The 11,843-nt window shown below is 36.7% G+C and overlaps 1 protein-coding gene across 1 annotated transcript; it reads left to right on the top strand.

Moving 5' to 3' along the window:
* The first annotated feature begins 385 nt into the window (after positions 1-385).
* Positions 386-8,960, top strand: CPSF100 (cleavage and polyadenylation specificity factor 100). The gene is made up of 18 exons (XM_086596683.1): positions 386-714; positions 869-1,037; positions 1,544-1,640; positions 1,934-2,060; positions 2,211-2,326; positions 2,612-2,706; positions 2,780-2,931; positions 3,335-3,392; positions 3,477-3,584; positions 4,193-4,442; positions 5,176-5,360; positions 6,949-7,035; positions 7,135-7,233; positions 7,342-7,473; positions 7,560-7,604; positions 8,129-8,296; positions 8,451-8,525; positions 8,637-8,960. The coding sequence occupies exons 1-18, from the start codon at positions 443-445 to the stop codon at positions 8,724-8,726; spliced, it is 2,325 nt and encodes a 774-aa protein (XP_086452809.1). The 5' UTR covers positions 386-442; the 3' UTR covers positions 8,727-8,960.
* The last annotated feature ends 2,883 nt before the right edge of the window (positions 8,961-11,843 follow it).

The following is an 11,843-nucleotide window of genomic DNA, read 5'->3' as shown; positions in this document are numbered from 1 at the left end:
GGACGGGATGTTGGATTCCGTATGAATATAAAAATCGAAAAAACGCGTCAGACGGAATGAAACATCCCGTTTGAAGTTTAAAAAAAAACGCACAAAAATTGAAAACACACGAGACGGAATCCAACATCCCATCCGGAAAAAAAAAACCAATTTAAAAAAAAAAACACACACACACACACGAGACGGAATCCAACATCCCGTCCGAAGTTCACAACTCAGCCACTATCTCGATTGAAAGTTTCACCCTCGTTTTGACTTGAAAAAATAGTCACTTTCATATTCACTTTTGCATTGGGCAAAAATTTTGAACCATTGGAGGTGCCTGTATTGGAAATGCTCTAAACATAATAAAATTTGTAGCAGAGCTGGGCTTTAGTTGCCTTATACGGGCCAAGACGTGACACACCAACCCGCTCGAGTTGCAGTAAAATCTCAGTCAACAATGGGCTTAACCCTATCCACGGCAGCCAAGCAGGACCAAAACCTCTTTGCAAACTGGAAAACCCGCCCAAAACCCTCCTTCTCTCCACACTCCCACAACTCAGCAAACCAAAGAGAAAAGAGAATGGGAACTTCAGTTCAGGTAACACCATTATCTGGAGTGTATAATGAGAACCCTCTTTGTTATCTTCTCTCTATCGACGGCTTCAACATCCTTGTAGATTGTGGATGGAACGATCTATTTGACCCTAATCTACTTCAACCCCTTTCCAGGTACTTCTTCAATTCCTCTTTTTCATTTCTTGTTGCCAAAAATTCATAGTTTAAAACACTTTCTATTAGAACAATATTTTTAAGTATGTTTATGGTGGGGCCATTAGGGTTTGTTCAATTAATTTTTTCTCAAGTGAATTGCCCGAATATGCAGAGTTTCTTCGACAATAGATGCTGTTTTGCTCTCACATTCAGATACAATTCATCTAGGTGCTTTGCCTTATGCTATGAAACAGCTGGGGCTATCTGCTCCAGTTTATGCGACAGAACCTGTTTACAGATTAGGCCTCTTAACTATGTATGATCACTATCTTTCGCGAAAGGTGAATTTTATTTTTCTGCTCTTTGCACTTTAGAGATTTTAAATACATATTCTATATCAGTAGTCATTTCTCATTCCGTCCGCCAAATGTATCAATAACAGATACCATGCACAATAGTTGTGTTCTATGCAGTCAAAGCGTGCCTAGGCCTGTTGCATAGGCTCTTGGCTCACCCCTAGCACCTTGTGACGCTTAGGCGTTTGTTCTCCCTAGGATCACCACAGCGCTTAGTTAGTGTCTGTGCTTTTAACTACCTAGCCTGTATTTGGCATACTTGCATCATTGTCCTTGTGGGAGGTGTAATGTAGATTGAAATGGGTTAGTTTCATCTCATTTTGTTCCACAGGGGTTGACGTAACTGTGCTCGTGGTTGAGACCAGACCATTGCCCTCACCCTTTATCGAAAAAAAAAATCATTTCCTTACCAGTTTATTTACCTGTTCGATGCACTAGGTGTTAAACTTAATGTGGTTACATTTTTCTCATCATTTTTTCTCCTTTTACAGCAAGTTTCAGACTTTGACTTGTTTACGCTGGATGATATTGATACTGCTTTCCAAACTATTACCAGATTGACGTATTCTCAGAACTATCACCTGCCTGGTAAGCATTTTCCTTGTCCTTTCTTTAGATTTTCCTGGGTTGGAAAGCATTAGTTGTTAGTGCGCGGGGAGGTTGTTGTCTGGCTTGGGCGACATAGAGTCCTGTTGGTAAACCATCTCTGCTAATGGTAGTGGGCTTTTGCATATTGCACCACCTCTTAGAGATAGTTCACTCTGAATGGGATTCAGTTTTTTATGTAGACTTCTCGATGCTAGTATTCCTCCATATTTGTTCCTCTTTTTTTTTTTTTTTTTTTTATATTCTTTGGTGCTAACCACTTACAACTATGGCAGGAAAAGGAGAGGGAATCGTTATTGCTCCTCATGTGGCCGGGCATCTATTAGGAGGCACTGTTTGGAAGATCACCAAGGATGGGGAGGATGTGATATATGCTGTTGATTTTAACCATCGGAAAGAAAGGTTATATGAGCCCTCCTAATTGCAGTCTACTAAAACTCTGTCTGACACTCACACAGTCACACAGTCATATGTATGTGTGCACTTCTGTATGCATGCTGTAAAAGAAGGGCATCATTTAATAAAATTACTTATTTCTGTTGTGATTATCAGGCACTTGAATGGTACTGTTTTAGAATCTTTTGTGCGTCCTGCTGTTTTGATAACAGATGCTTATAATGCATTAAACAATCAACTTCCAACGCGCCAAAGGGATAAAAAATTTGAAGGTATTCTAATTTGCATTGTTAAATGTCATTTATGTACCCCTCCATTTATTGTTAATTCTTATGTATTCTGCTGTTCAATTGGTCGAAAGATTTGAAGGACCGGTTAGTTTATCATGTATTCTCGTGTGTGTGCCATCATTAGTTTCTTTATAATATATGAAAGGTTGCATTCGTAGTCCTCTTTACCTGATCTAAATTGACATCTGAGTTTATTTTCCAAGAGCCAAATGAGAGTAGTATTCTTTTGTGTTGCTATTGCTAATACAAGTTATAAATTTCTTCTAGATACGATATTGAGGACCCTGAGGGGCGATGGAAATGTACTAGTTCCTGTTGATACTGCTGGACGAGTCTTGGAAATTTTATTGATATTGGAACAGGTCCCGCAGCATTCTAGTGTTAATTGTGCTCTTCCTTTCCATACATTCTAATACAATTTTATTTGAATTGCAGCTCTGGGTACAAAATCATCTGTCCTACCCCATCTTCTTTCTCACATATGTTGCGTCAAGCACAATAGATTATGTCAAAAGTTTCCTAGAGTGGATGAGTGATTCAATAGCAAAATCCTTTGAACACACACGCGACAATGCTTTTCTTCTTAAGTAAGCGACTTTTATCTTTATCACCCCTTTATGGTATTACTAGGAGACAGAAAATCATATTAAATGTCTTTCATTTCTATTGCCACCTTAACGTGCATCAATGTCTTTCCTCCATATTGAACTGGAAGCACTCATCATAGAAGGACCCTTCTTTATCTCAACAAAAGCAAAATTTCTGTTGTTGAACTGTTTTCATTTAGGGATGTGAAATTGTGAATGTATATCTGATGGATACTGACTTTGCTATATGTACTTGAATAAAATTGAAATCCTTGTCCAATAAAGTGTAAAATCAGTTACCAAACAAGATACTGGATATCTGACTTGCAACCATATTATCATTATGTTAGTAAATTTATTTTTCATCAATAATCGCTAACATCTCTTTTGTTGAAAATGTTAGGCATGTAAGTCTACTACTCAACAAGAATGATCTTGAGAATGTGCCAGATGGTCCAAAAGTGAGCATCCCTATATTTTATTAAAAAAATGTACATCTCATAAGTTGGTTTTATTGGACTGAGTTAATTTTATGAAATATTCAGATTGTTCTAGTATCCATGGCCAGTTTGGAGTATGGGTTCTCTCATGATCTATTTGTTGAATGGGCAACTGATATGAAGAACCTTGTGTTTTTTACAGAAAGAGGGCAGGTATAATAATTTGAACTACCTATCCAGTTATGCATCTGATTCTTGTGCACTATTTCATGATGTCGAGAGATTATGTATGCAGCTGCTTTTTTGCATATTGTTGCTCATAGGAAGCAAATGGGACAATACATTTTTTGAATTATTTTAATCATATAACGTTATGCTGCTGAATGATTGAAATATTTTTGTCGTCCTTTTATTCTTCAATCTATTCAATTTTGAGCGGGGCAACTGTGGGTGTGCTTACGCATGTGCTTCCATGCGTGTTCTGAAACAGAAATCGGGTAGTTTGTTTTGTTACTGTGTGCTTTTTTTCATTGAAAAATACTAATTTTTAGTTGAAAGTGTTCCCTGACAACTTGAGCAGAACTTCATTTATATATGTAAAAACCTAATATGATAAAAATATTTTATTGCGTCGCAAAGTACATGCGTGTAGGTAATTAGATGAAGATGATATTGTTTAATCCTCTATTAATTGTTTTAACATGTCCGTTTCCTTTGTATTTCCATGACTTGTTTTTATTTCATCTATGTAGCTCTATACTTGGCAGCCTTTGATAAAACAATATCCATTTTGGAACCTTTTTCATTAACTACTACTGCAGTTTGGCACGTTAGCTCGCATGCTTCAGGCAGACCCACCCCCAAAAGCTGTAAAAGTAACTATGCGCAAGAGGGTTCCTTTGGTAGGGGAAGAGTTAAGAGCTTATGAAGAAGAACAAAATAGAATAAAGGAGGAAGCTGTTAAAGCTAGTCTTACCAAAGAGGAGGATTTAAAAGCATCCCATGGATCTGATGCTAATTTGGGTGATCCAATGGTTGTTGATTCAAACAATGCTCATGCTTCATCAGATGGTAAATTTATATTACAACTTTAGACTTAAGTTGGTTATCTGGAAGTTCCTTTTATATGTGGGCTATCTCTGCCCATTCCATCTTTATTTTTTTCCCTTGTATTTTTGAATGTGTTCAGTGGTTGAAAGATTGATCACCTTGGTTCCTCATTGATATATAAATGACTATAGTATAACTCATTGCAATTGTTAAAAAAAGTCAAATTGGCAAGAAGGCACAGATATGGTCTAAAGCATTCTAGTTTACTCTACGATTTTCCGATTTGGATAATTTTCATGGGGAAAAAAATGAGACTTGATATGCAACTATGTCCGAAGACAGATTACCACTAGACTGAATTACTAACTTACATACCAGTTGAGCAACTTCACTAGGCACTGCCTTATTTGTGCCTCAAGTTGAGGCTTTTCCTTGTTATCACACATATAATACAGGATCGCAGCATTTGTTTACAAAGTTTACTAAAGGGCACAAGAACCCATCATCATATATTATGTTTTGTCAACATAGCTTATATATATTTATTGCGTTTTGTTTCTGTAAGGAGTTTTCTTGTGCTTTCTAATGTGTCTAAAGGAAGATTCTGTAATATCCACTAATTCACCCTGTGAGGACATCTGCTCATGTATAGTCTTAGACTCACTATTAGTTAGGAAGTAGAAGTATGATTTTTGTGTATGTGATTTTGTACTGTAAAAGTGTAGACTTTAGCACCTCTGTGTTTATCTTGCAGTGACTGGACCACATAGTGGTGGTCATCGGGATACCCTTATTGATGGTTTTGTTCCTCCGTCTACTAGTGTTGCTCCAATGTTTCCCTTTTTCGAGAACTCCTCTGAATGGGATGATTTTGGCGAGGTTATTAATCCGGATGATTATGTTATTAAGGAAGAAGACATGGATCAATCATCCATGCATGTAAGTTTCTTTACCATTTACATTTGCATAGTATTTGCTCTTGTATCTTTTGTGCAAAATTTAGCATTACATTGCTCTTTCGCACCTCTTGTGTGCTTTTGATTAGTTTATATAATCCTTACATTCAGTCTATGTCAGCCTCAGAAATTTATGGAAATTCCAGGAGTAGTGTTAATTTATATATCACTATGGGAATTTAAGTGTATGGTGCATTTGCAACTGTTCATCAATTAGTACATTGATTAGTCCCTTCTTCTTTTCCTCTATGAATATTATTTTTAATGATTCTTTTGCTTTATAAAAACCTTTGTGATTTTAATAAGATAATAAAATAGCTTTAAAAGGTATTTGTGATTTTTTCTCCCTGGTTAACTTTAGATTCAGTAGAACATTGGATATTACCATAAGATCAGGGCTGTCAATGAGCCCAGATTTGAGCCGGACCATATATGCAAGTCCAAGCCTGGCTACACCAGACGTCTCATTACTTCATTAGGGGGATCGAAGGCTCCAAGCCGGACCTAAGTCCGTTTGGAGAGGAGGAGGTAGGAGCCCGGCTCAAGCACAATATCATTAAAATGATGAAACAATAGTACAATACCATTTTTTAGATCTAAGAAACAATTGTAGTTGGTTGGGTTCAAACCCATGTCTACTTGATGAAAAGTAAAGGAAGAGGGATCCCTCTTTATGTGTGACATTAATCAGGCAGCAAACGCCATAAGTGTGTGTTTTCCAAGCTTCAAATGTAGCGTGTAGAGTCAGAGGGGAAAAGGGTAAAGAGAGTTAGACAAAAGGCCAGTCAACCACCATACCATCAAGATCTCACACACATAAAATTCTCCCAAATAATATATCTAAGTGCATAAACAAATTTAAACAGTACTACCACCTCAAGCATCTTTGGACAGGGAATCTACGGATCCGGACAGGGATCTGTCTGGAACTAACTCAATAAGCTATTTCCCAGAATGTATAGTGCCAAAATTTTATTGACCTCTGAAATCTAAGGTGTATGTCAGTCGCGGGCTTCGGACCGATCCCGGCCCATCCCAGCCCATTGACAGGCGTGCATAAAACACTACTTCTTGCTTTCTGTTGGAGCACCAACTCGTGGCAATACAAGTTATCTCCGATTGGCAAGCCCTTTCAGAAGATGCTAGTTCATATGTTATGTCGGCTATTTCAGCTGGAGACTGGAGACTGGAGGACAATTGGTAGGATCTTTGAAGACAAGTTCTCCTCTACTGAGAAGGTCACATACTCACATGTAGTGTCAAGTTGTGTCTTTGGATTTGGGCTTCGAAGTTCTCATGACAGTACCTTTTTGCAGTTGTTCGGACACCTTTATATTCTTGATCTTACCTACCTTAAGTGGAAAGTACGAATCCAATTGTTCACAGAAATGTCTAAAGCAGGAAAACATTCAACACAGATTTGTTCAGTTGAGCATGCTTGTTCAGGAAAACATTAAACGTCTACAAGATTTAAAATAAGATGAATGTTTTTGGTTTCAGTTTAGCATGCCTGTTTGGCTAATCTTATCCAATTTATTAGCATATATCTAAATTTTACCTTTTATCTTCAGGTCGATCTGGATGGCAAACTTGATGAGAACTCAGCTAATCTTTTACTCGATTCAAAACCTTCAAAAGTTGTTTCAAATGAATTAACTGTAAGTTCATACCTTCAGTGATGTACTGAGCGCTATCATGTTTAAGATATCATACACTCTAGAATCACGTTATGAATTCCATGTTATTGCTTGGTGTAGGTGCAAGTCAAGTGTTCGTTGGTTTACATGGATTTTGAAGGTCGTTCTGATGGCCGTTCAATGAAATCAGTTCTGGCACATGTGGCTCCACTCAAGCTCGTATGGATTCTTTTAATCCATTAAGTATTTTTGTCAATTAATTGTTTCGGTTGGAACCCTTCAACAGTAGAAACAAACTTTACAGTCTACCCACCCTTTTAATGTAAGGTTCTGGTGCATGGATCAGCTGAGGCAACTGAGCATTTGAAGCAACACTGTACAAGACATGTCTGTCCCCATGTGTATGCTCCCCAGATTGAAGAAACAATTGATGTCACCTCAGATTTATGTGCTTACAAGGTAGTAAAAATGATTGAGTGTGTGTTGGTAATACTTTATAACTCCTGTTCACTTCTTTTCCTTCTTGTTTGGTACCTTAATTACAGGTGCAACTTTCAGAGCGGCTGATGAGCAATGTACTTTTCAAGAAGGCAAGCATCATAACTGTGCTATTTTATATGTCTCATCTGTGAAAGTCTAGTATAGCAGCTTGTAGTAGGAGTTGAAATATATTTTGTGACTATTGATCAGGGTGTTGATTCAACACCACACCATGCACTTAAATCTTGAAGTTTGCATGAAGGGAGTTAAGATTGCCAGCTAACCTCCCATCCTCAATATACACTCTCGTATCTGACACAAACTGCACCCACCTCTGAGTAAATACTTAAAACAGAAATCACACAGGTAGATTGGTACAATACATACCTTTGGTAAAAAAAAAGCTCACGGGGGCCCTATGATAGGGATTTCTTCAAAATTTAGGGGGCCATATGGTGTAGCTGAAAAACAGTGAAATCGCATGTGGCAAGCAAAAAATAAAAGGAAATAATTACTGTTTAGGTAGGTAGTATCTTCGGAACATTCCAAAGGTAATTGGTAGTCAGGAAAATACATTTCCATGTGAAGTTTTTTTGTATTTTGGTACCCATCTGATCAGTGGTGTTCTCTACAGCTTGGGGATTATGAGATAGCTTGGGTTGATGCGGAAGCTGGAAAGACGGAAAATGACATGTTGTCTGTTCTCCCTATATCCACCCCACCTCCTCCGCATAAATCTGTTTTTGTTGGTGATTTAAAATTGGCAGATTTCAAGCAGTTTCTTGCAAGCAAGGGAATTCCGGTACATGATAATCCTTTTTCAGTTACAATTGTCTTAATTTAGTTAGGACTGTTTTCTTTCAAATGAGCATGCAGTTGGCCAGTAGACTTGTTTAATTTCATAATATCAGATGCATGAGCGTAATGTTGTATGTGCTATTTATATGACTTGTTAGGTTGAATTCTCTGGCGGTGCCCTGCGATGTGGGGAGTTCGTTACGCTGCGGAAGATTGGAGATGCAACCCAGAAGGTGATTCATCAGTCTATTCAGACAATATTTATTATTGCTGTATATATTATGAAGGTTTGAATGGCAAAAATTTAACATGATTTATGCTGCTGATTCGTTATTCGTGATCAGGGTACTCAACAAGTGGTTATTGAAGGCCCACTCACTGAAGAGTATTACAAGATACGGGAGCATCTCTATTCGCAGTTCTATTTAGTATAGATGTAGCTGCCGTGGCAAATGTAGAGGATTTCGGCCAGAGAAGCAAACAATGTATAATTTTACAGTTTCTTTAATGGAACCTGCATCAGTTCTTTTTAAGCTTGATTTCGTTGCGACATTTCTCTCTGAAAAGCACTGTTGTCTCGGCCAATTTTTTGCATTTGTAATGTGTAGTGGAGTGTTAAACTCAGCTATTTTTAAATCTCAATTTATTTCACTACAGTTTGTAAGAAATTAAACAGAAACTGATAAAAATTTATGACAGTACACCACCATGTACTGTAAAGATTATGAAGTATAAGGCAAAAATTAGGGCGATGAATTGTGTTTACTCGATGAATCGTGCTAAGTAAACGTGTAAGAGCATTTTTAGGAGAGAAACCAAGAAAACACTTAAATGTTTGTACCGAACCAAAAAACCACCAACAAACTTTAAGAGCGATATCAAATAGTTAACATCAAATGATGCGGTTTTGAATAAACCGCTTGTATAACTCACGCAGTTTTGGATAAACTGTGTCACTGAAACCCACCTTAGAAGCCCAAGCCCATACGTTTTTTCAGAAACCGCGGGGTGTTTGAAACACCACGATATACATGACCAAAATCGCGAGTTCATTCATTTTTTATTTTTATCTCAATTCATAAACTCTATTCTTATTTTTAAAAAAAACAAATACCTACCTAAACTTTTGAAATTTTATATGGATCCTTTTCAACCTTTCGACAGTGATGGTGATAAGTATTGACAGTACACAAATGATATTGGCGATGATGTAGAGGTAGAAGTAGAAGAAGCCGAGGAAGTAAAAGACGGTGGGGGAGAAGAAACCAAGGATGTCGCGCCGACTGGTAAACATCCCTATGTACTTGAGTATCAATTGAACAACTTCAATTGGCAATTTAATCCCGATTAAACATTTGATATGCAAGTTGTGTCTTCTACACGTGATACAAAACACGTGTCGAGTGTAGTGACTAATTTTTAGATAATTAATTAGTTTTGGTTAAATATTTTGAATATTATGCATTAATTAGTTGAGTTTGATCAATTAATTATTTATCTTATATATGCATTATTTTTTTTTCATAATATAAGCAAGTTATTGACTATCGAGTTAGATCGGTTTTACTTAGTGTTAGAGAGTGGTGGAATGTTCTTAAGAGTTTGGATGAATTTGTACATATTAGATATAGTATTTTGTGTACATCTTTGGGTATTTTGGTTGATGTAAATTATGAGAAGGCTGATTGGGCAATGGTCATTGCTTTAGTAGAAAGATAGTGGAATACAACTTATACATTTTATTTTCCTTGTGCGGAGTTGGGGTTCACACTACTAGACTTCACCATGATTTATGGATTTCGTATCGGTATAAGTCAACCAATACCTTTTAATACAAATTATGAGAACATTGGTAGTATGTTTATGATTTTTTCTCACTTGGATGCGGATGCTTATGATTATTCTGGTATTAAGCTATCTCATATTAATAATGCATACATGAAATCTCTCTTGGATCCTAATACACGTGTGTCTCACCTAAAGATATAAGAACTTTGAAATTAGGCTTGTTAAAAAAAGGAGGATATGCTTTGGGCTCGGCCACGTGTCTAGAGTAGAAGATTTTGTAGCAAAGACATGAATTTGTGTCCATGTGGTAGTTTTGTACACAACCCGCTAATCCCACACGAATCCAATACAAAATTAGTGGGTTTGAATTGGGAAAAAATATTTTTGGGTAACCCACCAAACCCGTCATATCATTGGGTTAGGGCCATATATATTAACACGAGTAACCTGTCACTAGACCTAATTAGTTATCAGGTCTAATGGGTCGGATCATCAACCCGTGACCAGTATAATATGTTTTAAGAAAAGTTTATTTATTTTTTAAGATCTTATCATCCCAACGATTAAAAGGATAGGGATTAACCGTTGTATTGATTTATTCAATAAGTATATGTTTTGTTATTCAGTTTTCATTGATATATAATTAAATTATGGATAGTTTTTTAGACTTGAATTATGGATACACACGGTCCCGCTCCTAAAATTACCTTAAAATAAGTACCAAATTAAGAGCATCTCTAGGTGGTGGTAGTATACTCTTCAAATTTGAATATTTTTTTTGAAGAATATGGTCGCAAATTTTGACCAACTCTAGGTGGTCGCAAATATCGACCGCAAATGCAATTATAGGCCTTACCACGCGCGACATTACCACTGTCGCCCCCAAGTTAAAAAAAAAAAAACTCACGCGACATTCCCACTGTCGCATCAAATTGAAAAAGTAAAAAAAAAAAAAAACTTGCACGACATTAGTAGTGGCACGCGCCCGGTCAAAGTCAAAAAAAACTTGGAGCGCCATTTGTACTGGTGCGCGACATTACTATTGTCGCTCCGCATCCGCATCCAAATTGCCAAATTTGCGAACAAGAATGCGAACAAGCAGGTGATGCGACAATGAATAAGGCCACCTAGAGATGGAATTTCGATAAATTCCGAATTTTTTCTTCAAATATGAAGAAAATGATAGGTTATACTACCACCTAGAGATGCTCTAAGTACCAAATTTAAAACAACTCATAATTTCACCTACAAAATGATTAAAAACATAATGTTTTGTGGATACGATCTACTAACCATAAATAACATATATACAAAAATTCAGCTCGTTTAATATCCTCTAACTTATATAAAAGTTGTTGTCCACTTTTGAAAAAATATCTAACGGTCAATAAATGTAAAGTTTTTGCAATTATTTTTTGGCAATATTAAAAATTGTCAAACAAATTGAATTTTTGTAGAAAAAGAAAAAGATTGTGATATACTAAATATTTTGCGCCAGGACGGCCTAATTGCCCATTATCCATAAACTCAATTGATTCATAATATAATATCAATTGGGTCAGCTAATTGTGCAGTACCGTGTCAAATTTGGAAGGCCAACAGTTTTTGGGCTAGCTCAACAGTTTATAAACCCGCAATTGTTGACTTTTGACTGATTTTTAGATAGATCTCATAGTATTGATTGCAGTTAATAAAATTGCATAAACCCTCCAAACACTTGGATCTGCCAAGTCATATTTTGTGAGAATAATTACCTACCATTG

The sequence above is a fragment of the Coptis chinensis genome, chromosome 3, assembly GCF_015680905.1.
Source record: "Coptis chinensis isolate HL-2020 chromosome 3, ASM1568090v1, whole genome shotgun sequence".
NCBI lineage: Eukaryota > Viridiplantae > Streptophyta > Magnoliopsida > Ranunculales > Ranunculaceae > Coptis > Coptis chinensis.
This window is presented reverse-complemented; position numbering and strand designations above follow the sequence as displayed.